The following is a 25,488-nucleotide window of genomic DNA, read 5'->3' as shown; positions in this document are numbered from 1 at the left end:
ATGGAGTTCGTACTTCATTATTGGTTAGGCAGACCAAGAGGGTAATATAATATTCATGCCAAATGCCAAACATATGTTCTGACTCAAACTTCAATGACAACAGAAAGCAAAAAAAGTTCATTGGAAATGATGTTCATGCAACCCATCCCATGATATCTTATTAGGGGGACCTCATATCCATGTAAATAAACTACCAAATTCCATATATCCCTGGAGAATTGGTAGGAAAACAACATAAAATTTGACAAAATCATCACAAGCAAGAATCTATTTCTTTTCCTTTCTATTTTTGATTTAAGAGGCCCAAATCATCATTATTTTTTTCTTTTAATCTTTTTGACAGAAGTCCTCTTGTTTGAGCATGGTGCACAGATTAGATTAAAGTACATAAAATAAAACTCTCTTAAAAAAAAGTGCATAAATAAAGCATTGGTCATGAGTCATTGATGCTCCTAAAGGTCAAAAACGTTTACCCTTTATTAATAGGGTCACTGCATAGGCATGTACACACATTCTTCCTTTTCCCTTGTCTAGTTGTCTTCTGCCAGCACATAACTTAAAGCATTTTCTCGCGGTCTGTGAAGCGCGTACAGGTTTCTTGCATTCCTTCAATGCAAAAGCAGCTATGTCACACCTCTCTGATTTTCAAATCCACATTAATGGTCAACAAACATTCTTTGTGAATGAGGTAATGATATGGAAACTGCAGCTTTGTTATACTTCCTATGAATTATAAACAGTCTTTTAAAACTTTATAATACACTTTGCAGAAGATTTTATCAGCATATTCAGGAAGGTTGAAGAAGATCATCAAGCAAGCCAAGAGAAGGACCCAGATCAAGAACTCGGGGATCGAAATCGATGACTTCCCTGGAGGCCCTAATGGGTTTGAGTTGATTTCAAGATTCTGTTACAACAATGGAAGAATCACAACTACAGTTTCAAATGTGTCCCTTCTTCATTGCTGTGCAGTCTTCCTTATTATGACTGAGAAAGTCTCAACCTTCAATCTCTTGCAACAAACAGAAAACTTTCTTGAGGGATTGTTTGAGTGGCCATGGAAAGACATACTAGTCTGCCTGAAGAGCTGTGAGTCATTCTTGAACTATGCAGATTCATATGGTCTTGTAGACAAACTCATTTGTGCACTGTTAGCAAAGATTGCTCAAAATACAGACATAAGCCTCTTGGCTTTGTCGTCTTCATCGTCGTCTTCTCCAGAAGCTGCATCTGGGTTTAGAATCTCTTCCTCGTGTAAGAACACCCCTGAATCAATCAAGCCAAGTTCATCAAGCAGAGCATGGTGGTTTGATGATGTTTCCATTTTACCACCAAAGATCATTGAGAAACTCATCCAGAGTTTGGGGGCTTATGGAACTGATAACAACAGCTTGATCCTCACAAGATTTCTCCTCCATTACCTGAAGCTTTCAGCTCAAAGAAAAGGCAGTTATAATCACACATCAGCTGCTGCCAGTTCAACATGTGAGTTTGGTGGTCTTGCAGACACAGCTGTTCATGGGGTTATTTTTGCTGGTAAAAAAACATTTTCTTGCAGAGCACTGTTTTGGGTACTTAGGATTGTGTCTGGTTTTGGATTGAATAAAGAGTACAGAGTTGGTTTGGAGAAATTGATTGGTGGAATGCTTGAGGAAGCAACATTGGATGACTTGCTAGTGTCTGGGCATGACAGGGCTGTTTATGATGTGAATCTTGTTTTAAGATTGATAAGAGTGTTTGTGAAAAGTGATGGGGTGTGTGTACAGAAGTTGAAGAAAGTTGGTAGATTGGTTGATAAGTACTTGGGTGAAATTTCACCTGATCAGAATCTCAGGATCTCTAAATTTCTTGGAGTTGCAGAGAGTTTACCTGATTCTGCCAGGGACTGCTTTGATGGGGCCTACAGAGCCATTGATATCTATCTTGAGGTGAACATTTTTTATCCCTTTTTTTTCTTTTTGTCTTTTTTGATGCTTGCATTTTCTTTTTGTTTTGCTTCATCATATTCATGGCAAAATAAGTGAAAGCTTTTGGTAAACATGAAAAAAGTTGCATTGATTAGTGTTCTGTGTTTGCTATCTCTGTCTTCCTATCAAAGTATCATAAAATAAAATCACTTGTAAAATTGTTTTTTTTTTTTTTGGTCTGGACTTGTAAAATTGTTTATGATCATGAAGGAAGAAATTTGGTTGATTATTCTGAAAAAATTAGGTTCATATATTATATGCCTCTCTCTCTGCTTTTTTTTTTTTTTCTATTCCCTTTCCCTGGCTTCTCCTCTTCTTCCAAAATAAGTGCCATGAAGATTGAAGGATAAGATATATCATTTATGGAATGTCATTGTCCATAAATTGAGAGTAGAAAAAGAAAATTAAAGAAGATAGAAAGCCTCCCTGGCCAGATGGGGAAAGAAGGACAAAAAAATTATTCAGATTATTATTCCCTTGTCCCTCTGTCTCAAGTGCATTACATGCATGTGGGCTGTGGCATCCTTCTCTGTATTAGATCAGGCAGTGTTCATATTACTTGAAGAGTATGGAATACTTCTTAGTGGGAAATTAAGGGTAGGGTGGATTGTTTCACTTAGAATTTAGAATATTTAGTATTTAAATAATTTATGGTCCATATGTTTTGGCATATATATTCCATTTTTGTGTGGCTTTCTTTTGGACTCTTTTCATCATAAGTTTCATGCATATAATCGGCCATGAATTTTGATTGTCTTGTTGCCTCCACTGACAAAATCTCAACTTGTCATTAGCACTCATAAAATAACATGTCCAAAACTCATCAAATAATGTCAACTAGATTAGTGCTGATTCTAGTTAAAGCTAAAAAAGGATGATTGTGCATGGTTTTAAAATATAATAATTCACATGGTTTCATGTTAATCACGTGATCGACCAATGCATAATTCACTTCTGATCATGAAATGGTTTTCATGTTAATCATGTTTTAATTGTAATTGCTTACTGGATCACCTTCTAATTTAATAATATATATATATATGTGGCAGTCACATCCTAGTCTTTCATTTGAGGAAAGGTCAAGATTATGCAGATGCCTAAATTACGAAAAACTCAGCCTTGAAGCCTGTAAAGAGCTTGCCAAGAATCCTAAAATCCCACCAAGGGTTACTATTCAAGCTCTTATTTCTCAACAGTCCAAAGTAACCATTACAAACGACTTTGTAAATGAGAGTCCAAGGAGTACAGCAAGTACTGCAACTGCAAGTGATTCCCATTCTCATTCCCATATGGTTTTATACAAGGGTGTTGTTTCTGTTGATGAAAAGAGCTTGCCACAAGAAGAGAACATAGATACCAAACTAAACTTGCAGAGGATGCAATGGAGGGTGGTGGAGTTAGAAAAACTGTGCAGGGAAATGAAGGGGCAGATGTCAAGGATGGTTAAGCATAATGTGCTGAGTACCCCAACTCACAGTAGAGCTCTGCCTAGACTTTGTTGAATTAATGTAATTTCTTCTAGCTACCTCACTCGTATAAAAGAAATTAAAATACTTTGTGTAAAAGATTGTTATTATTTTCAGTGTTATATATTTTTGGTTTGGTTTTACTCTGTCTTTGGTCATAAAAATGTAATTTTGGGGATTGGATTGCTTGTAATTATTTCATCACCACATGATAAATTAAAATGATATCATGATCATTTTCTAGTGTACATGGAAGAAGGCATAGTAAATGCATTTTATCTTGGCTTCTTTTACTTTTAATGAACATGAATCATGTTCATATTCACATTCAGTAGTGCTTCTGACCAAAAACAAAATATTCAGTAGTGCTCTTTATTAATTTTTAATCATGATTAAGAAAATAGTTTTATAAGATGAGATTCTATATATGGTTGTTGGAGGAAAAGGCCAAGATTCTTAGCATGCCAAGACTGGCAAGTTGTGGCTAGTCTTGTCATATGGTTGATGGCTCTCCAACTAAGTAAAACAATTGGCTTAAGAGTTGTAATAGCACCTTGTAAGCACTCCAATTTTGAATGTTTTTATTGGTGTATAAATCATACATGTGACTAATAATGCCAGAACAGCTTCGTTTGATCCCGTGATTTTATGTATTAAAAATAACCATGTTAGCTAGGTTAGGGGTGATAATAGCCAAATTGGGTTGTATAGTTATAACTTCAACTATAAATATGTGATTATTTTTGTTACCCATATATACGTGATCTAAAATAAAAATGTTTAATACCTCAATTATTTTTTTCTAACTTACATGACATTAATTTTTTTTTTTTTTGTATCAATTTATTTGATAGAGCTTATTTCTTTTTGCTTAATTTTTTATATTTTATTGCAGATTCCAATATATAAATAGTTGCGAGAAAAATTCAAGCAAATAGCATATATATTTTTAAAGTGACACGGCAAATTGAATTGGGGTCTCTCTTCGATCCCACCCATAAAAGAAAGAAAGAAAAAAACCTCTAGCAATCGGTATAAATAATATATATCTAATTTATGTTCAAAATCTTACCAAGCACAAATAGTGAGGGTGGGTTATTTAGTTCAATTACCCAAAAGAAAAATGCTATTGATGTCAAGAGAGACGTGTTTCGAAAGAGCAAGAGAGAAAAAAAAAAAAAAACAAAAACAAAGAGGCGCACAAATTCTTCTTTTATGTACATATCAGAATGTTTATTTACATAATATTTGAAAGTAGAAAACCATAAAAAATTCAAAAGTTGAGTACTTAACAGTTAACACTCTCAAATGTGCAGACCATTATGCAAGGTTATATCTTTTCAACTTCACATTCTCACACAAAAATGGTGAGGCTCCCAACAAGCACACCTTCTCTTTTCTTCTCAAGGCTTTTCCAAGGTTGAAAATGAAAACCCATTTCAGTTTTTAGGCTCAAATAGTGAAGTTTGGGTATATGAATGAGTAATATATGAGAGAATTTGAATGACCAATCACTTACGTGACACCATCCTCTCTTTGTGTCACAAAGACACAAACGTACACCATTTGAAGCAAATTCACTCCCTCCTCATCACCCTTGGCCTCTCGCAAAACGATTTCTTCCTCGCCAAACTTGTCACTTCCATTGCAGCCTCTCAACCCAGCGATCTTTCCTACGCTTCGCTCCTCCTCAACCGTATAAAAGCACCCACCACTCACCTATGGAACTCCATCATCAGAGCATTTTCTACGAGTTTAGAACCTCAAAGGTCCCTCGTTTGCTATGCAAGCATGCGCGGAAATGGTGTTGCTCCCGACAAGCACACCTTCCCTTTACTTCTCAAGGCCTTTTCCAAGCTGAAAAACGAAAACCCATTTCAGTTTTACGCTCAAGTAGTCAAGTTTGGATTGAATTCTGACCAATTTGTGAGGAACTCATTGATATCTGTTTTTTCTCGTTGTGGGTACTTAGACTTTGCCTACCAGGTGTTCGATGAAACGACGCACAAGGATGTGGTTGCTTGGACTGCATTGATTGACGGGTATGTTAAAAGTGGTCGTACCGCGGAAGCAATAAAGTGTTTTGTGGAGATGAGATTGATGGGATTTAGGATCGATGAGGTGACTGTTGTTAGTGCTCTTTGTGCTGCCGGAATGGCAGGTGATATTTGGTTTGGACGGTGGATTCATGGCTTCTATGTAGAAGCAGGTAGAGTGCAATGGGATGTCTATGTTGGTAGCGCTCTTCTGGATATGTACATGAAGTGTGGCTACAGTCACGATGCTTGTAAAGTTTTTAATGAAATGCCAATTAAAAATGTAGTTTCTTGGAGTGCGTTGATAGCAGGTTACGTGCAATGTAACAAATATAAAGAGGCACTGCTAGTCTTGACATACATGCTTGCAGATGATGTCAAGCCTAACCAATCTACATTGACGAGTGTACTTACCTCTTTTGCGCACCTAGGGGCTCGGGATCAAGGAAAGTTGGTTCATGGTTATATATATAGGCATAAAATACAAGTGAACTCATTACTTGGAACGTCGTTAGTAGATATGTATGCAAAATGTGGGTGCATTGATAAGGCTCTATCTGTTTTCGGAAGTTTGTGTGCCAAGGATGTCTTTGCCTGGACTGCCATAATTAATGGGTTAGCAATGCATGGGGATGCTCTAAGCGCTTTAAATGCCTTCTCACGTATGTTACAGGTCGGGGTTCTACCTAATGAAGTAACCTTCATTGGTGTTCTCAGTGCTTGTTCTCATGGAGGTCTCGAAGACGAGGGACGCAAGTGTTTTCGATCAATGAAGCAGGTTTTTCATTTGGAGCCGAATGCAGATCACTATGGTTGTATGGTTGATTTACTTGGTAGGGCTGGGTACTTGGAGGAAGCGAGAAAAATGATTGAGGACATGCCAATGGCACCTACAGCTGGTGTATGGGGAGCTCTGCTTGGTGCCTGTGTGATTCACAAGGATTTTGAGCTAGGGGAACTTGTAGGAAATCATTTGATCAAGCTACAGTCCATTCATAGTGGAAAATATGTACTTCTGGCAAACTTGTATTCGACATGGAAAAAATGGGAAGTGGCTGCTGGAATAAGGAAGCTCATGAAAAGGAAAGGTGTCGATAAGACACCAGGATATAGCTGGATAGAAGTCAATGGTGCAATTTTTGAGTTCGCAGCATTTGACAAATCACATTCTCAATCAGATAATATATATTTGATGTTGGACAACATGTTAGTTCAATTGAGGCTTGCTGGTTATGCTCCAGACACTAACCTACTTGCATTTGACATTGATGGCAGCTGAGTATCAGAGTATGTATAATTATCTCCCAAGCATGATGATTTTGACATTGACAATGATAATTAGCTTACAACTTTTTTGCATAGTCATCCATATGCATATAAAGTTTAAATTTTAATTTCAGTAATGGCATCAATCATGCATCATACATGACCGAAATCTTACATCAATTACTAAAACCTTACAACTACATAGGAGTGATCAACAAAGGGATTTTATCTCTCTGCTCATCTGAGTGTTGTTGCTTCTTGAGTAAGATGCTCATCATGATATCCAAATTGTACAAATTTAACATCTCTAACACTGCTCTTACATTAAATTATTAAAAAAATTAAGAACAAAGCTGGGCTGATGTGGCATTATTTTTCCAGGTGGCATTTCTTTATTGGCTCGGCTTGCCAGAATTGGGCCTCTTGTCTTCCAGTCCAAGTAGGACTATCTTCGGGCCGAGGCTCAGCCCCAAATGTAGACCCAGGTCCGTCACACATACTTTTCTGATCTTTTAATTTTTGGGTCTGATCTGGACCGTATTGTCCATGTATAATTATTTAACTTGTTCAAGATGCATGGTCCCACAATCTCTGTATTCAGCTTAAAGTTTGTTTTAGGAGGTTAGTGAGGTTTAAGGGAATTAAAATTGTTTGTATAGCACAGCAATCTCAGATATCTGCAGTAATTGTAGCTCATGGTGCTGCTATTAAAGATCAGCCAACATCGATCGTAAAGAACCACCATCGTAATTAGGCTGTCGGCTGAAAATCATTTCACAAGTCAAAGTCAATAACCCAACCAGAATTAAAAAATTGTAACAGTAAAGATTTGCAGCTGAAGTTGCAATTAAGGTAATTAAGTACACTTTCGTCGGTATATGCACTTTTTAGCTCCTATTCTTAAAATGTATATATATTGGTGTTTTTAAACTTGTTACTCAACCATTTCAATCTTCCAAACTGAAACGGAACAGAACCCATGCATTAATTATTTTTTGCAGTGAAACAAGCTGGCACAGGTTTCTCTTCGATCCCACATTCACAATTTCCCACCCAAAAAGAAAAAGAAAAAGAAAATCCTAGCAATTGGCATATATCCTAATTTGATTTTAAAAGCTTACCAAGCATGAAAGAAAATAATTAGTAACTAATTGAGAACACAATATGTGATTAGAATGATTGATGTACTAATAAAATATGACATGAACACAATGAATATGATTAATCGTGGAAACGTTTAGCAGATATGCATCTAAATATCTACTGGAAAATAAAGGTTAGGTGTTAGGTGGATGACAGGACAAGCTTTTTATTCTTGCCTGTAAATCAAACTGCCACACTTAAATATACTTGAAGAACAAAAATATTAAGCCTACTCTAGCCGGTACACATTTAATACTTCCCTTGCGTGTAAACTGCAAAATGCAGAGTTTTTGTTTTGTTTGGAATTGCAAAGTATACCAGTATCACAGCTAATCTATATTCTTTGGGGATGAAGGTGATGTATGTGCTCTTACATTTCAAAATGAAAATTGGCCTTTGGTATTTTATTTAAAAAATAGTTTTTAAAGTTTGTCTTTCTTATTTCATCCATAAATATTAAAAAATAAAATAAAAAAAGCTTTTAAAAAGAATACCAGAGAAGAAGAAATCTCTAAAGAATTAATAAGTTTAGCAGTGCTCCAAGCCTCCAACTCCCATGGGCAGGATTTGTTTAATTCTGAATTTTCCATCCTTTAAACGAAAAGAAAAAGGAAGAAACGAGAAAAAATAAACAATTTAAGGATACAGATACACTCATACACAGCCCATGGTTGCATGCCCTCGTGTTTTTTAAATTTATTAGTTTTTTTTGTTTATGAAGAAAACGAGATACGGTCAAGTCCTTCCTCGTTCCCTCCCTACGCGTTCTTCCCAAAATAACCCTTATGTACCAACTTTATTAAGTCTATTTGACATTACCTGCTCTGCCCCCTTTGGCCCTTTCACACTTTGGTCCAGCTAAAGGGTCATTTATGTAATTTCGTACCGGCGTTCAGCAAGAACATCCAAAAACCTTGGGGTATGCTTTTCGGAACCGCGTCTTAGAAAGGAAAAAAGCACCGACTTTTCTTTGAAATTACGTGCCAAACTTCCTTTCTCCGTATATTATATTCCTGTATATATATATATACCCGCTTGTACTCATCTTCCACTTTGCCCGACAGTTTGGAACATTTTCCCGGAAAATTATATTTTTCCCTGAAAACACTCGTCCTCCGACGATGTTCCTAACGGAAATCTCCAACTTCCCTTCGTTTTCGCCCTTTTCCGTCGCTAAGAAACACTCTGTTACGAGCAAATTGGACCTCATCTCTCGCTCCTTCGATGACACTCTGCTTCGCAGCTTGAAAACGCTGAGTCCTCCGTCGATCAGCTTGTCCTGGCTCTCCAAGGCCGTCGATTTCCTCTCCTTGGCCCAGTCTGAAGCGAGAAACCTCATCTCCAATCTCAAACTAGAAGCTCTCGATGACTCCCTCGCTTGGTATTTGGATGACAGTGTCAAGCTCTTGGACCTCTCCAACTCCATCTCTGCTGAGATCGAACGCTTTCGCCATCGTCGTCTTCTTCTCACCTTCGTGGTTCACCTTCTTTCCGACTGGAGCCCAGGGCAGCTCCCGTCACCGGAGAAGCTCCGGCGAGCTCGAGAATCTCTCTCCGATTGGGAGAGCTGCGCTTCGGGCCTCGGAAAACGGAGCAACGCCGAGGTCTTGGTTAGAGATCTGGCCCTAGGACTCCGCAACGCGCCACGTGGCAAGATCTCGAGCGTCGGGAAGCTCGTGCGTCGAACGGTGTACGCCGTGGGATTGGTGACTGTGTTCGTCGCCGGGGTCATGGTGTCTGCGATGCACGGTTCCCCGGAGATGGTTAGGGTCCGAGTGCCGACGGAGTTTCCGTGGGCTGAGTCATTGAACGAGCTGGACTCGGAGGTCTCGACCGAGTTGAAACGGCGATTCGGCAGCGAAAAGGACGAGAAACTGAAAGGCCTATTGGAGGAGATGGATGACGTGAGGACACGTGTACGGGAAGCGTGTGAGGTCATTGATGACGTGGCAGGAGTTGAGGAAGAGGACAAGGAGAAGAAGAAGAAACGCCTAAACGACGTCGTAAGAAAGTTGGAGAGTGCAGCGACGTCGTTTTCGGATGGGTTGGAGCGGTTGAGTAATGGAGTGAATGAGATGTTCCATGGAGTTTTGTGTAACAGGAACTACATGTTGGAGAATGTTAGAGTTAAGAGGAGTGAGCCAAAAGCCATCAAAACTTAAAGCAAAGCAAAACCAATTAACAAATTGCAAACTGAGAGTGACAGTTCCTTTGTCATGTAAATTGCAAACTAATTGTCCCATCTCTTTGCTTTACAGCCTTTACTCTTTACCGAAGGAAATTAAAATTAGTGAATTACACAAGCTCTGATCTTAAACATTTTTTTTGTTAAGTTTTTATCTTAGACTATTTACTTTCACAGTTTTTTCTAGGGCAGACGTATATTTTTTTTTTTGTGGATTCTCGTCCTCTAGCGCTTGGTGATAATATCGAGTGTTCAGTAATCCATTTTTTATAACAGCCAAACGCGCGCTCGGGTTGCTCAACATCGCTTCCTCTATCTATTTTTTAGAGTATTTTCCTATAGGGTGTAGAATATGACTTATGGAGGTTGCATGTTAGGTTTTAACTCCAGAATTTTGGGATTCACTTAATATAAAGCCGACAAACCAGTGTTGAGCACTTGGGAGAAGAACTGAAGAAAAAAATGGCACTGCCGAGAGCTCATAGACGCTACCAAGCGCTCGGCGCTATAAATTCGTGAAAAAAAAATTGCGGGCGTCCGCCCTAAAGAAAGACTGTTTACTTTCAATACATATAATGTGCAGCAGTTGCTGGGCAACCAAGTGGAAGGGCCGTAGAGTTTGCCCGACAAAGTTTAATAAAAATGGTGCACCCAAGTTCGATTCTCCTTCCTTTAAATTTAAAAAAAAAAAAGTCAAATGTGCAAGTAGAGCTCCAAAAGTTTTACAAAGTTTAATAAAAATGGTGGGATAAGAAGGGGACCAGGATCCTCTGCCTGGTTTTTCCCTACCCGTTTATACCAAGCTTTCAATTTTGGCCATCCAAAAAAATAGAACAATTAAGATGATGCCACATCTGTAATGACATTTTTGTCACTATTATTTTTCATTAAAATTAGAATATATTCTTGAAAAAATAAAAAAGAAATTTGTAGGCTCACCATTTAAACTTTGAAAGGAAGGAGTTGACCTAACCTCATGGACTTCGATGGCCCATTCTCACCGACTTGGCAACTCAACCTCATCCTCCGGCAACCTCAGCCCATTGAGTTTTATTCCCATATCTATCATCCAAGATTGAGATCATTATGGAGTCGACCCTTATCGATCAGTATGAATAATCGATCGAGAATCGAGATCACGCCGAAATTGAAAATATCAAGCCAACTTATCTGTTCGGATCAATCGATTTATCGGTGTTTTGGTTCAAAATCTCACCCCTACTTTAAGTTATAAGATACCCTATATCTTCTCATTTCAAGTTAAAAGATATATTTTATCTTATTCTTTAAATACACATGAATCTAGCTTATTATCATATCTAATTTATTCCGAGGCCAAAATTCTTACAAAAGAAGAGAATTCTTGAATTCAATGAGAGACATCGTTAGTATGGTCGTTGGCTTTACTAATCTTCAGTTTATAACAATTCTTCATTGAGGCAGTTAGTTGTTGAGAAGCTTTGTGAATATTAACTATATTATATAGTCTTCGTTATAATAATGTTATTTTGTTAGCCGGTTTGACACATAACAAGTTGGTAACAAAACATTACTCTCTAGCATAAAACCAAATTGTTTAATGAAGGGTTCTATGTACAATTTATGATCTCTGCAATTTAGGCAGGAAAATAGAGAGGGAGATGAGCTATGCCAACTTTTATTTGTTGGGCCTCAAGCTATGCCCACTTTCAATTTAATTTATGAGAAGAGGAAGCAAGTCTTTCCCACAAGCCACGCCTAGTGTGCGATTTCCCTTTATTTGGGGGGGGGGGGGGGAATTAGGGACAAACTTTCTTTAAATGCGATAGAGAGAGGAATGAGGGAGAGAAGTTGTGAAGTGTTGTACACCTAGTCACCTACTCAACTCCTTGAGAGAGAGAGAGAGAGAGAGAGAGAGAGAGAGAGAGAGAGGCCACTGCTTTACAAGCACCCTATTTTGCAAAGTACATGGAAACCCAATAACCCATCCTATTTTCGCTACATAAGCATGGAAGCCCAATAACCCATCCCTGTTTTCGCTACATAAGCATGGAAACCCAATAACCCATCCCTGTTTTCGCTACATAAGCATATTATGTCAGAGGCATGGCTAGCAACTGAGTATAGCTTTTCAGTTTCGAAGACCCCATTTCACCAAATTCAAGTCATGTTCTAAAACACAATGTCCCGTTCCGTTTTTGGGTCAACTCCTCCACCATTTTCACTTCAAGTTCAAGTGTTCCACTCAACAGTTGGCCCACAACTCAGATTAAAAAAAGAAGGAAAAAAAAAAAAAACCCAGTGAGTATATACTGTATTTTGGAAAAAATTAGTTTAATGATCAACGTACAGTTCACTGTAACACTACCTAAAAATTTCCTTGTTTTACATTTACAAGCGCTCAACAAAAACTCTCGGATTCTAATACACTACCTCTCTCTCATGGTTACATAAACAACATTCAAACACAATAAATTACAACAAAGCAGTATTGAATGTTCTACAGAAAGAAGCCGACTGGTGAGCAATTTCTAGTAATACACTTTTGAGGTTTTAGTACTATAGGAGGTGTGTTCTAGATCTTCCTTAGGGAACGGTATTGCAGGCGAACATTCTCTCCAGTTCCAATAATTTTGAGCAAGTACCTGTAAGAGCAAAGGGTCACATCACAACAATTCATTGGTTCAAAGAGCAGCTCTCCGTAATTTTAAATGAGATCAAGATATCTCAGATTAAAACGTAACTAAATAGGAAAAGCACAGGTTAGGTCATGCCAACTGACCAGCCATTGAGACACTGTGATGTGATGACCGCTTCCTTGCCAACAAATTTTTCTGGAGTCCTCCTGTTCCCCTGCATAATAAAATATTCACTCTACAATTCCTTTTTGATCAAGTGGAACCATCATGGCAACAGACAACATAGATAAGCAATGCAATAAACTTACCTTAATTACCACTTTTTCATTTACAGAAAATGGATACTGAACCCCACGGTTAAAACTATCATCACCAACATCTCCATTTTCCTGCAGACGCACAAAAGTTTATTCAATAATAACTTTGGAAACATGGAGCTATATGCTCCTTAATCGAAGGACATTTTGCAAATCATTACACAATTGTTTATATGAATCACTACCACTGGAAATTTTCTGATAAATGCCTCCTTTTACCATATTGTATTCAATATGAAGTTCTTACACAAAATCTTCCATCCCAGCTTAATAATACTCATAACTGAACACCATATCAATTTCCTCAGTCCCACAGCTTAGTAATTTTCAGATGTCACAACTGCCTAACTACTCTCTGTTAAACCTTGCACGCAAAGTACCCATATCTTTTCCCATTTCAGTTCCCAGAACAAGAAAATAAGTTTGGGTTATTCTGATAATGACTTGCATGATTTCAAAACTCTAAATGGACGGGTAATAGATAAAGCAGGCATTTTTTGTTGTCAATAAAAATCAGGCATTTTTATTAAACACACCCTGTTTGGTCTTCTTGATGAATCGATTTGGTCACCCAATTCTTTTCGACGCTTTCGGATAGTAGCATTATGAAATAGCCTTCGGTCGTCCTCATGCTTGACTGCTGCAGCTGCAGCTCGAAGAGCTGTTGAGGAAATCAATCTATGTCAAAATATAAATAGAAACCAGAGAATGTATTACCTCAAAAAAGTGAATAGCATGATGATCCAAGACTGAAATATATAATGTGCATGTGTGGGTGTGTGGACTTTTTAGAAATAACTAGAACCAAAATCAAATATACCAAGATTAGGAACCAAAGACCCGGTTTCAATTTCTGCACTGCAGAGGGTACATCTTGACTGTGATGGAAAAAAAACAACCATAGTTATGATTCTAGTCTCTTTCCCATCTGGAGGTAATAAATCCATTATGCAAAGGTGATGATAAGATGGCATGACATGAGGTATATCTCTTAATGATTGCCATGAAGGATATTAAGAGAATAGCAGTCTTTAAGTCATAAAAAACATAAATCATACTTGCAAATCCCTGGGCTTCTTCAATGCAATAATAAAAGCAAGCATTTCCCTTTTTACTTCAAATATCAGGAGATAGCCTACTTACTGTTTCAATGACTCTTCTCAACATGAGACCTCCGAATGAATGCCCACATGAAACTACCATGGCATCTTCAAGGAATGCACCACTGAAGCATTTATAGATCACCCAGAAAAAGAGGGAGGAAAAAAGAAGAAATTAGAATCCTATATAATTCAACTAAACATTATAAGAACAAAAATTAAGTCAGTATAATGAACAAGTGGAAGGGAAAAGTTCCAGAGAAGGAATTCTTTTAGAAGAAAAGGACAAATAAAAGCTAATGCAACAATCATGTTGAAAGCTAAGTCATTAATCTAAGTTTTTAACATCTTAATCACTTCTTTGATACATACTGTTTTCGGATCTTTTCATTATTATTGTGAAATTACTGAAACCCCAAGTTGGTTCAGTAGGTATCATCCTTTGCACAGACATACCAGGAAATTATTGAAACCCTAGGTTGGTTCAGTGAGACTCAAAATTGAAAAGGACAGCATACTACTAGGCAGATAAGGAACTAAATGTAAAGACAAAGAACAACTTACGATAAGGGATCTGAGAGAACACTTCTTAAAGATGGTTCCTTGTTTAAATTGTTTCTTGCTACCTGCTAATGCAAATTCCGTAATAAGATAGCTGTCAGTCCTGGACCATGCAAATTCCATAACATATAGGATTGAGCCTGTCAATGATTTCCTTGAAGGACTCCATTATTATTAGCTTTTGTATGTTATTATAATATATATATATATATATTATTTTTGGATTTTAAACCTGTGCTCTGCATCAGCTACTTGAAGATAAAACTTACATAAGTACTATCAGAACGATTGCACAATACATCTTCCTCAGCAGAAAGATCATCCATAAACTGGCTTACAGATATTGGGACATAGCTATGGGGAATGACATGACCAGCCGCTGCAATTGGAGAACAATCTAATATAGCGTTACCTTGTGGCATGAGCCTAAATGCAAGTGATGTCCTACAATCACAAAATGCAATCAGGTTAATTCCAAATGAACTTCCTGTAAATTCGATTGAAACGGTGGAAACAACACATTCATCAGAACAACAAAGGCAACCAAATAAATTGTACCTCCCACCAGTATTAATTCCTGAGGAGTAATCGGGAGCAGCTTTATACAATGCAGCAGGGCGAAGGCCAGCAGTAGTGTGGCTGAGTGCCTTACCTGTAAGTAGTAAAAGATCCCCAGGAGCTGACCCACTGTCTGCTAGGTACCAACGACCATTGGGGTCACATGCCTGAACATAAAACAGTTTGCACAAGTAATTTGAGGAAATCATGAAGCAAATTGTCTTATTGTAGAAGAGATATCCAAAAAAATTGTGTTAGATGCAAAACCCATCATCTTCTAATAATTAACCAATCTTTATCCAAACCAGGATAACCAAGTAAAAGAAGGGCACCTGTATACCAGGACTGTCTGAGGATATCAATGTCAACAATCCCTTCTCAACTTCCCCATTCATTCCTGGCTTCCGTCCCCCAATAGCACCTTTTCCATTTTGCATAGAAGCATTTGAGTAGGTTGCGACAAGCACTGATGAGGACACCTCATTAGCAGGCAATGGAGTATCGTCAAGTAAATGGTTAAAAACACTGCAGAGCATAGATATTGCATGAGGAGATATACAAAATGAATGAGGATTGAGGAATACTAGAAGAAAAGTAAGTAAGAAGTTAAAGGGCCACCATCACCATCCTTACTCGCTTCGCAAACGAAGATGCCTTGCTATTGCAGACAAAGCAGCATGGGCTGCCTTACCCATGCACCTAAAAATATCAGCCATGCATGGTGGGGATGAGTCCCAATCTTCCAAAGCCCTGCAACCAGTGAAGCTCATTAGAAGCCCATCTCAATTGTCAAAGGAAAAGATGCCAAGACTGTGTCATAAACCTCAAAGCAACAAAACGCAAAGCAAACAGATAAATCAGCACATAAACAAAGAATCATAAATTAAATTAGCTCAATGTAGAAACTAGAAAGTAATGTAATTACAATGTGAACGTCCTAAAAGACAAAAGATTTGGCCCAAAACCAACATTGCAAACCTGCATTGATCAGCATTACAATAAGAGCCCTAATTCTAATTTCTAAGCACTGAATTCAAATTTTGAAATTAAGCAAAATACCTTCCAGCTCTGTACATGTAAACCCCACGGCTTCCTTTCCCAACACCAAGCTGAGCTCTGCTCCTAAAATACAACCTCGAGGCTTCCAAGCCGCAGCGCAACAGAGCCGCGTCCTCGGTCCCCAGTTCGATGACGGCCGCATTGTGCCTCATCAGAGACCCCGAGAGCGCCTCCACCGCCCTCAAATACGGCCCACCAGGGGCCCCATCGTACGGGGTAATATCGGAGAGCCGGACCCTCGCCACCGGGCTCGGAATTGTCGCCGTCGGCGCAGCCTCACCGGACGGGTGCGCCGCCGCGATGGGCAGCACGTGATCGACAGTTGGCGGCGGCAGCGCATGGCGAGAGAGAGGCGACGGCTGCTGCGAGTGTGTGGGGGTTGCCGTAGGTGATCTAATGGTGGTGGGGGTGTTGGTGGAGGAAGGGGGAGTGATTGAGTGCGACGCGGGTGCAGAGGAGGTCTGCTGCTGCATCATGATCACAACCATCAATCATTCTGAAGCTTAATGTTTGCTGCGAATTGCTTCAGTTTTTCTTCTGTTCTTTTGTTTGGTTAATTTCTGAGGATCATTTTCAAGGGTAGTCTGATGTTTTGTGCATGAGACAATGAAGTTGGGTTTCTGGGAACTCACTTCTATCTTCAGATTAGAATGTGTAAGTGAAACTCAACCTTGTTATTTTCATTTTTAACATCAACAACCAAACCCTGATTTGGAGAAAAAAGGGAGTTTAGTTTAGTTTAGTTTTAGGGTTTTGCTAGAATAGAAACACACTGAAAGCAGCGAAGTGGGAGACTGGGAGGGAGCTGTTTCTTTATTTCTCTCTCTTTATTTATTTATTTATTTTTTTTTTTTTAGAGCTCCTTTATAGCTCTATGCAAACCTTTGTTTTTCTCACCTCACATCTTTTACTCAAAACACACCTATGTTACTTTAAATTTTAAATAATTTCTCTTACGCACCCTCACATTTCTGAAAATATCACCACTTATAAAAAAAAATTTTAAGTAAAAAAAATACAAAAAATAAAGGGGAAAAAAAGAAGAAGCTGAAATCAGCCTCAGCTAAAAGTGGAATTGATTAGATTACCGAACTGAACGACCGATACCGACAACCGAAATCGACTCAAACGAAATGGCAAAAATGGACCGCTACCAAACCGACTCCGGACAATTACTAACTTTTCGAGTTCAATTGGGATCAATTAGGCATCGGTGACAGTTTAGTTTGGCATTTTGGTGTTTCGATTAGGATGGTATCCAAGTCGTTTTTGACGCCAACATTGGCGGTTCAGATCGGTTATACCACCGAAACCGGAGTGTGAGGTGAGAAAGAAGTATGTAGTGAGAGGAAAATAGGTGTTCATATAGCAGCCCTCTATTTAAATCTACCCAGTTTAAATAATAGGGGAATACACAGCAGGGCAAGATAAAAACCTTAACATCAAGATCAACAACCCCCAAAAGAATATAATGCACCCAATTTTCATGTATATTATATCTTACCATGACTTTTCATATACAAGATCTCTATAACAAAGGAATTGATTAATTGAAGATGTGAATTATACAAGATCTCTATCTTTGAAGAAAATAAATCTGCCATCTTGTCTACCAACAAACTTGTGTAGAAGATGGCAACAAGGAGTGTGTCAAACCCATAATTATAAAACAAAACCTGGAGCCCAGTTCATCAATCAGGGTCAAAATATATGCTACCCTACTCTGGATTGAAGCAGAAAATTTAACTGTTCGATGATCTAATTCTACAATTTTCAGATTTGGATTAATTGAATTCCTATCAACTGCCTTTTTACAGAGTTTAGATATTTGTTGAGTAAGAATTTGGACACCTACTCCATGTACTTCCACGAGACATTCAAAACAAGGAGGTTTCTTTCAGGAACTCCAACATTAGGCAATGAAAAAGCCAAACAATACTTCTTTAATCAGCCCAATTTAGATAACAGGAAAATTGACAAAAATTTGAAATACATGTTAACTAACAAAAATTTCAAATTAACAAAAATTTGAAATACATTAACTAAAAAAAATTCATTTACCCTTAAATGAGCACAATAAGAGATCCCTTATTAAAAGGGGCATAATATGTGTGTTGTGTATTCTTAGGTTAAAAGAGCTATTTTGAACAATAACACTCTGGAAATTAACTAATTAGTATGGTACCTTACAGTCAAGTCAACTGACCTTTGGTTTTGCATTTTGGCTATATATAATTGTTGTATGTTTTTATTAAGGTCAACTGATCATAAGGCAATGCTAAGCTGAGTGAGCATTGTTGTTGGCACTTGGGATAGGCCGAGGAGGCGGTCACCTTATTAGGTCCTCAAAATTTCACCCTTAGATAGGCATTGACTCAAGTTCAACCATATATATGCATGTATTATCTTAGACCAAAATTTTATTTTATTTTTTACTTAAATTTATGGTATTAAATTTCAAAAATTTCCTCAATATTTTTTTAAGGTTTTGAAATATTATCAAAACGAAATTGTCGAAGTTTTGATAAAAGTTTTAATTGTTTTGGTGTAAAGTTCTAACAGAAATCAAAATTTTCATATTTTTAAACCCTCAAAATTTTTTCAAAATCTGAAATTTAATTTATTGCTTAAACCCCAAACAGGCAATTAACCTTGATTAAACGGTCCAACTTTTAGTAAAATATGAATAAAAATAGACAATTGTGGCTTAAATTTTATCTTTGTGAGTTCTTGTATCAACTTCCCACAACCTTAATTTATGTAAGCAAATTTTAATATTTAATTTTAGAAATTATTTACATTCAAACACTATCTTGTGGGTACATTTTTTAACTTTTTTTTTTTTAAATGCACTTATCAAATTGAATATCTTTCTGTACATGTGTATATAAAGGGCCAATTTTAAGAACTTGCCTTGAGCCTCCAGACTCTCAGGGCCGTCCCTGCCTTTGAGGTAAATTTTCTTTCCACATTCACGACATTAGCAACTAATAGTTAGATTAACATTTGATGTTCATGTTGAGCCACAATTTATGATAATCACCATGACAAATGAACTGCATTAATTCAAGCACACTTCACACATGTTATCTTGAACATTTGTGCTCATCATCAAGTAACTTTAATTTCTATTACGTATTAGCTAATTAATCTTTATCGATGCTGTAAACTACATTGAGTGGGTAACCCGCCAATTCACTTGTTAATTACTTCAAATCTGCCAATTAATTTACTTGTAAATCCATTCATTTGCACGGCCTCCAGACTCGTCCATGTCTATAAAAATGCTAACGGCCTGCAGCAAATTTTAATTATTTGAAATAATGGTATTCAATATGGAAAATAAATAAATCCATTATTTTCATCTAGAGATTATTGGATGATATTTTTACCTTTCCTATTCGAGGCCTCTCTTTCAACTTTGCTAGGCTGTTTCGGATATGTGATACAGCTCCCCAGCATTTCAAGGTGTTTGCCACATCATCAAGCCTTAATAGATACTCTTCTTCAGTCAGTGGAAAGGATCTCTGCGAGCTCAATATAGAAAAACCATGTAAAAAACCTTCCACAATAATGGTCCATGTATGTTCAAAACTCAAAATTATTCATTTACAGATAAATCAATAAAACATTTCAAAACCATCATCTTACTTAAATACAAATTTTAGATTCATTTGATTTATTAAATTCCTATTAACTTCCATTATAGACATGTTTCTTGTTCCAACAAGAATCTTAAATTTGTTGAGTAAGAATTCGCATACCTGCTCCATGTACTTCCACATGACATTCAAAGCAAGCAGGTTTCTTCCCAGGAACTCCTACATTGAGCCATGAAAAGCCAAACAGTTATTAAATCAACCCAATTTAAATAATAGGAGAATTCATAGCAGGGCAAGATAAAAACCTTAACATCAAGATCAACAACCCCCAAAAGAATATAATGCACGCAATTTTCTTGGATATCTTACCATGACTTATCATATACAAGACCTCTATAACAAAGGAATCGGAGATGTGAAATATTATGATTGTCATATTCACATGGAAAACATACCTTCTTTATGAGTTGAACGTCATAGGACCTCCCATACTTGTTCCTAATAAGAGTTGCCAGGTCTATCCCACTAAAGGTTGAATCATCAGAACCAACAAGTCTTTCAAGATTCTCTCTATGCATTTCATTATTCCCCTGAAGTAATAGACAGTGAGGTCAATTAATTCCATCTAAAGTGGGTGTATTAGCTAGTAAGGTGATACCAAACAACAACACAGCAAAACATGAATTCTGATACTACATGTAACCTCAATAAAGACAGTGTACTTTCTTTTCTTTTGGTTTTCTGAACGAGTCATTATTTTACTATCTTTCAGGATAATGGTTGGATGCAGTTCTTTGAATAAAATGAATCTGCTATCTTGTCTACCAACAAACTTTAGTACAAGGAGCGTGCCAAACGACAAAACCTGGAGCCCAGTTCATCAATCAGGGTCAAAATATTATCCCACTCTGGATTGAAGCAGTATATTTAACTGTTTGCTAAAAGACTAAAGCTTGGGACCTACCTGCCTGATGAAGAAAAGAAAAGGCAGCCATTAACAAAAATGGAATTTAGAAACCCATGTCTCAGATTCCAATGGTTTTTGTTGACAGTCATGCCACAAATATGGCAACAGAAAGAAGAACATGTATCAACATACCCCTCCAGTTTCAGCTTTGGGAGATTCTTTTGCATCAATCCGATCTTCCGAGTCATCTGGATTTATGCCATCATCTAGAGTACTGGAAAAGATAGGTCTATATCTCCGATCACTTTGATAGCGAATGTGGTAATTACCATTGGAAAAAACCAATCCCCTTGAAGGAAAATGTGAACCATAATATCCAGGAAACAGAACCTTGTTGAATCCTGTGTTTAGGTTCTCCTGAATTCCGAATGACCAATTACAATGGTGGCTTGAAATAATGCTCGTCATGTCCTGAAAAATAGAGCGTCGTCAATACAATTACAGTAGCATTCATGGAATGGGAAGTCTGTTTTCATTGGCATAATGCATTGAAAGACCTCTATGACATCCCTACAACAAGATTTACCCTTAATTAATATAATTTATTACTCTCAAGCTGGATAATTTACAAGACCAATAATTCAGAACCCTGGTAGCTGATTGGATTCCATTATGATTTGAAAATCAGAAAGAGAAAAAGAGGAGAGATTCATTTATTCATAATATTGATTCTAGCATATCCTTTTTTCCAATTCCATGAGAAATTTAAACAAATAAATGAGAGAGAATATATTCAAGTCATAAACAAAAACACTGCTGTTAACAATGAAACCGCATAAATTGAGCATGGAATAGAAACCGAACCTGGTAGCAGCGAGGCAAAGCAAACAGGAGCAGATATAACTTCTGGGTCTAATGCTTGTTTTTTGTTTCGGATATGGTCGGAGGCAAGTGGTGATTTTGCAACTGATACGGCAACAAAAATCAGTACTCATCCGTTGGTGCACAGAGTTTTTACGTGAATTAATGAAACCCAGCAATAATCAGGACCGTTGGTTTTGGCTACTTAGGCAATTGTGGTTGATAACGAAAGTCCTTTGCTTCATGAGTGGTGGCGTGTGTTGACCATTATTGAGCGTGAGGCCAATGGCAACGAGTCACGTGGACACAACAAGTCCAATTCTGTGAAGTTTTGTTGGGCACAAGGTTGTGCTTCTGTAGCCACTAGACCAGAGTGTGGATAGGCGTGTAGAATTTGCCAACCGTGATTGCAAATTGCATTTTTGTAGAGTCCGTGTGATTACAAGTTACAATTTTTTAATTTTGGTCAAGAATTACAAGTTACAATTGGTCATCAACAATAATCAACCAATATATTTGTCACCAAGTACAACCAATAAATCTTCAATTATTATAGTAAACCATGACGACATGGATATTGTACAGAGGTCCACAGTTATCTTGGTAGTCGTGCAAAGACAACTAGAATCACCATTCTCAAGTGACTAGTAAATGATTGGGCATACATAGGAAATCAAGAAATTGCAATTTGTTTCGTACGAAGGTCAAGTACCATCTCACTGAAGGAAAAGGAGTTCTCCATTACCATTGAAGAGCATAGAACATTCAAAAGAACACCGAGAATTTGCTATGGGACAAAATGCATTGCTTAGGGGGCAACACTACTACTTGGATAGATAGAAATATCAAAAACAAAAGTATCTGCACTCTGTACAATGTGTAAACATCTAAAATAAGTCCCCAAACCTCCTCATACATGAACTTGACAGAGATATTCTGAAACAAAATTAAGTTAGGATTAGGTGCTGCTCGCTGAGATGTTTTTGTAGATCAAAGTTGCCAGTCTATGGGAGGTATACCCATCTCCTCCAGAAGCTGGTTCGTGCGAGAAAAATGCCTGTTCACATCATGAGCAATTATCCGGTTACCATGTAATTTTGCTCGACATAATCACATAAAATTATATTTCGAGACATGTAAGTATGTAACCCATGGAGTTATATCTACAATCATGTTTGCAAATTAGGTGAATTTCAGATAGACAAAGCCAAGCAAAGAAATCCCACAAAAATGCAAACTAATTATATAGCTGATCCCACTTGTCTTCTGGAGTTAAACTGACCTGCAACCAAAGAAACCCCTGTTTGCAGACAAACCAGAAGGATGTGCTGCTTTGAGAATGTGATGCTTTGACTCATCAATCAACCTGCATAGTAAAATAATTCTCTAATCAAATGAAAAATAACAAAAAAAAAAAAAAAACCCTAAATTCTTTTCAACCCTTTAGCCAGAGACTGAAACCCTTTTCATTGATACTCCCCTACATATTTGTTAACACTCTACTTACGACTCATTCTAAGTTAAAGATTCTGAATACGAGAGCTGCGTTTTTTAATTTTTGTTGGGCTGAAAAACATAAAAGTATTGAGATCACGATGGCTAAAAACTTTACCACCGAGGAGAGGTCAATAAGAATATCTTTAAAACTCGCTATATGGCACAATCTTGGATGCCAAAATAATCAAGTGCCAGATGTCCACAATATTCACATATTATATGATCAAGTTCATTCACTCATTGTGACTGATAGAAAATATATAGAAATAGGCCGAAGGTTCTTTTATCATTGAAAGAATCTGCCGTATGCAGCAAGGTTAGGCCCTCTGCTCAACCTAAATAGTATTCATTTTACAATGGAACAACTTTTAGCATTGACCAAGGGTATTCACTGTTCAGATTCCTTGGTACTTTGTGTGTGTGTGTGTGTGTGAGAGAGAGAGAGAGAGAGAGAGAGAGAACAGTGATATTTGTATTGTAGGAATTTTTCATATTGCAGAGCCACTAAAAATCAATCTTTTAGATGTTCTCAGAAATTTGTACATCTACACAAGACTAACACTAAAGATAAATCTACCTGGATTTCGCCTGAGCAGAGTTTCCCCATAAGAGAAAAACAACCCCCTCCTTCTTTAATGAAATTGTTTTGATAACAGCATCAGTGAATTGTTCCCATCCTTTCGAGGCATGAGAGTTAGCCTGATGATTCCTAACTGAATAATATGAAAATGAAAGGTCACTAGACAGATGAAATAACATGGGGTACAATAAGGAGAAAGGAAAGAGAAATGAAAACTATTTATAGCCATCTGTATCTGTCAAAAGTAATACCAGTGCTCAGGCTCAGTAAGAAACTGTCCTATATATTTTATTGATAATAGAAGCAAGAATCACCCTTTGGTTACCTCTAACACACAATCTGCAAGACTCTCACTTTCAACTTATTTGATTGATAAGATAGTAACCGACAAGTAGTGAAATGATTGGCATTTTGTGAACAATCTACTTTAGAATAATATCGAACTAACAGAATTACTGGTAATGAATCATTAGTGGTAACATAAAGAAACAGTTCTAAAATCTAAAACAAGCATCAGAACTGTGTTCACATGAGAAAAATTTGGGCATCTAAAATCTCACCAGTAAGAACAGCATTGAGCAAGAGAACACCCTAGAATCAATTTGAAAAATGAATGTCAGTCCCAATTCACAAAAGAAACTGAGGCAGAAGCAGATGATGTTTATCTTTTACATTAGAAAAGAAAGTGGAGAAGAGTGATATGAGTGAAACCTGGACAGCCCATTTTTCAAGATTGCCATGAGATGGAATAGAACAGCCAACATCTTGGTGAAGTTCCTTGAAAATATTAACCAGACTAGAGGGGACCTTGACACCCTCTGGGACAGAGAAAGAGAGACCCATAGCTTGACCCGGACCATGATACGGGTCCTGACCCAGGATGACAGCCTTGACCCGGTCAAAAGGGGTAGAGTTGAGAGCGTTGAAGATCAAGTGAGTCGGCGGATATATGGGACCGCCACCGCCGCAAATCTCACTCTCAACGAACTTGCAGAGGTTCTTGGCGTAGGGTTTCTGAAGCTCGGAGGGTAAGGCCTCCACCCACGTCTCCTCCACCAGCAGCTCCTCCAGTTTCACTCCTTCACCTAGAAAATTAAAAATCACTTTTTTAATTTATTTAGTTATTCAGAAAGGAAATGAAAATGAAATTTGGGTTTAATTAATTTCTTTACCTTTGGACTTGGAGTTGGAGACTCTGTCGGAGCAGATAGAGATGTTGCGTCTGGCTTTGGCGAGCAGCTTTTGGAATTCCATGCGTGACGTCTGCTCGGCGGTGAGGGCGGAGGAGGGTTCGGATTGGCATTTGGAGAGGGCTTTGGAATCGGTTTTCAAGCGTTTGGTGGCGGTGGGTTGTAGCGGTTGGAAGTGATCCAGTAGGGTTTTGCTTTTGGTGGCAGCCCTCGGAGTCGAGCCCATTTCTTCCTTTCCAACGCCGTCCAAGGAATGCCTATGCCTCCCTCTTATGCTCCTACGATCATATGCTTTGTGGATTGGCGCCAATGCTCGTATGCTTTTAGGATTGGCGGGAAAAATACATACCCCACAAATCACGTTCACAGAGGTCATTTTTTACCTCGAATCTCAACCCAATCTTATCTTCCTAGAGGATACCGTGAATCTCAATGTACATTCTTGTTTCAATATTTTTTTTATTTTTAATTATTAATTTAAGGAAAAAATACATTTTTAATCCATGTGTTTTATCTTGTAATTAATTTTGGTCCTTGTGTTTTCAAATTTTCAAAATTATTAATTTGATCCATGT

At 37.6% G+C, this 25,488-nt stretch overlaps 6 protein-coding genes across 7 annotated transcripts; 3 read left to right on the top strand and 3 right to left on the bottom strand.

Moving 5' to 3' along the window:
* Nucleotides 1–539: 539 nt before the first annotated feature.
* LOC147295773 (BTB/POZ domain-containing protein At3g19850-like) lies at nt 540–3,669 on the top strand. Its single transcript, XM_086232693.1, has 3 exons — nt 540–688; nt 771–1,928; nt 3,017–3,669. Exons 1-3 carry the CDS (start codon nt 626–628, stop codon nt 3,467–3,469), a joined length of 1,674 nt encoding a protein of 557 aa, XP_086088819.1. The 5' UTR covers nt 540–625; the 3' UTR covers nt 3,470–3,669.
* A 1,106-nt stretch (nt 3,670–4,775) lies between these two features.
* LOC147295772 (Pentatricopeptide repeat (PPR) superfamily protein) lies at nt 4,776–7,510 on the top strand. Its single transcript, XM_086234005.1, has 2 exons — nt 4,776–6,756; nt 7,117–7,510. Exon 1 carries the CDS (start codon nt 4,937–4,939, stop codon nt 6,746–6,748), a length of 1,812 nt encoding a protein of 603 aa, XP_086090131.1. The 5' UTR covers nt 4,776–4,936; the 3' UTR covers nt 6,749–6,756; nt 7,117–7,510.
* A 1,411-nt stretch (nt 7,511–8,921) lies between these two features.
* LOC147295771 (protein BPS1, chloroplastic-like) lies at nt 8,922–10,181 on the top strand. The gene has a single exon (XM_086232824.1). The coding sequence runs from the start codon at nt 9,000–9,002 to the stop codon at nt 10,038–10,040; it is 1,041 nt and encodes a 346-aa protein (XP_086088950.1). The 5' UTR covers nt 8,922–8,999; the 3' UTR covers nt 10,041–10,181.
* Nucleotides 10,182–12,346: 2,165 nt separating this feature from the next.
* On the bottom strand, nt 12,347–17,060 carry LOC147295770 (RING/U-box superfamily protein). 2 transcript variants are annotated; one of them, XM_086232655.1, is made up of 12 exons: nt 16,277–17,060; nt 15,851–15,967; nt 15,550–15,742; nt 15,218–15,384; nt 14,929–15,103; nt 14,663–14,727; nt 14,142–14,223; nt 13,819–13,876; nt 13,535–13,659; nt 12,990–13,070; nt 12,825–12,895; nt 12,347–12,687 (listed from the first exon to the last, which is right to left on the bottom strand). In XM_086232655.1, the coding sequence occupies exons 1-12, from the start codon at nt 16,762–16,764 to the stop codon at nt 12,618–12,620; spliced, it is 1,692 nt and encodes a 563-aa protein (XP_086088781.1). In that variant the 5' UTR covers nt 16,765–17,060; the 3' UTR covers nt 12,347–12,617. The 2 variants fall into 2 exon arrangements, with proteins under 2 accessions (XP_086088781.1, XP_086088782.1); XM_086232656.1 differs by having other exon boundaries at nt 14,663–14,724.
* A 2,324-nt stretch (nt 17,061–19,384) lies between these two features.
* LOC147295769 (uncharacterized) lies at nt 19,385–21,810 on the bottom strand. Its single transcript, XM_086232709.1, has 6 exons — nt 21,650–21,810; nt 20,978–21,256; nt 20,334–20,468; nt 20,041–20,097; nt 19,669–19,803; nt 19,385–19,571 (listed from the first exon to the last, which is right to left on the bottom strand). The coding sequence occupies exons 2-6, from the start codon at nt 21,251–21,253 to the stop codon at nt 19,506–19,508; spliced, it is 669 nt and encodes a 222-aa protein (XP_086088835.1). The 5' UTR covers nt 21,254–21,256; nt 21,650–21,810; the 3' UTR covers nt 19,385–19,505.
* A 556-nt stretch (nt 21,811–22,366) lies between these two features.
* Nucleotides 22,367–25,352, bottom strand: UNG (uracil dna glycosylase). The gene is made up of 6 exons (XM_086233558.1): nt 24,896–25,352; nt 24,435–24,808; nt 24,284–24,314; nt 23,721–23,856; nt 22,929–23,012; nt 22,367–22,703 (listed from the first exon to the last, which is right to left on the bottom strand). The coding sequence occupies exons 1-6, from the start codon at nt 25,287–25,289 to the stop codon at nt 22,637–22,639; spliced, it is 1,086 nt and encodes a 361-aa protein (XP_086089684.1). The 5' UTR covers nt 25,290–25,352; the 3' UTR covers nt 22,367–22,636.
* Nucleotides 25,353–25,488: the final 136 nt, after the last annotated feature.

The sequence above is a fragment of the Dryas octopetala genome, chromosome 2 (assembly GCF_963921425.1).
Source record: "Dryas octopetala chromosome 2, drDryOcto1.1, whole genome shotgun sequence".
NCBI lineage: Eukaryota > Viridiplantae > Streptophyta > Magnoliopsida > Rosales > Rosaceae > Dryas > Dryas octopetala.
The sequence above is the reverse complement of the archived record's forward strand: the minus strand, read 5'-3'. Positions and strand labels throughout refer to the sequence as shown.

Bases quoted from the DNA above. Each gene is read 5' to 3' on its own strand.
- LOC147295772 (XM_086234005.1), top strand. From the start codon at position 4,937: ATGACCAATCACTTACGTGACACCATCCTCTCTTTGTGTCACAAAGAC.
- LOC147295770 (XM_086232655.1), bottom strand. From the start codon at position 16,764: ATGGTTGTGATCATGATGCAGCAGCAGACCTCCTCTGCACCCGCGTCG. The intron at 15,968-16,276 runs GTATTTTGCTTA...CACTGGTTGCAG, and splicing joins TACATGTACAGAGCTGGAAG to GGCTTTGGAAGATTGGGACT. The intron at 14,728-14,928 runs GTAAGTTTTATC...AATTTGCATTAG, and splicing joins ATCGTTCTGATAGTACTTAT to CAGGTAGCAAGAAACAATTT.
- LOC147295769 (XM_086232709.1), bottom strand. From the start codon at position 21,253: ATGACGAGCATTATTTCAAGCCACCATTGTAATTGGTCATTCGGAATT. The intron at 20,469-20,977 runs GTATGTTGATAC...CTATTACTTCAG, and splicing joins CCAAAGCTGAAACTGGAGGG to GGGAATAATGAAATGCATAG. The intron at 19,572-19,668 runs GTAAAAATATCA...AATTTGCTGCAG, and splicing joins AGAGGCCTCGAATAGGAAAG to GCCGTTAGCATTTTTATAGA.
- LOC147295771 (XM_086232824.1), top strand. From the start codon at position 9,000: ATGTTCCTAACGGAAATCTCCAACTTCCCTTCGTTTTCGCCCTTTTCC.
- UNG (XM_086233558.1), bottom strand. From the start codon at position 25,289: ATGACCTCTGTGAACGTGATTTGTGGGGTATGTATTTTTCCCGCCAAT. The intron at 24,809-24,895 runs GTAAAGAAATTA...TTAATTTTCTAG, and splicing joins CTCCAACTCCAAGTCCAAAG to GTGAAGGAGTGAAACTGGAG. The intron at 24,315-24,434 runs GTTTCACTCATA...AATTGATTCTAG, and splicing joins TTGAAAAATGGGCTGTCCAG to GGTGTTCTCTTGCTCAATGC.
- LOC147295773 (XM_086232693.1), top strand. From the start codon at position 626: ATGTCACACCTCTCTGATTTTCAAATCCACATTAATGGTCAACAAACA. The intron at 689-770 runs GTAATGATATGG...TACACTTTGCAG, and splicing joins AAACATTCTTTGTGAATGAG to AAGATTTTATCAGCATATTC. The intron at 1,929-3,016 runs GTGAACATTTTT...TATATGTGGCAG, and splicing joins CCATTGATATCTATCTTGAG to TCACATCCTAGTCTTTCATT.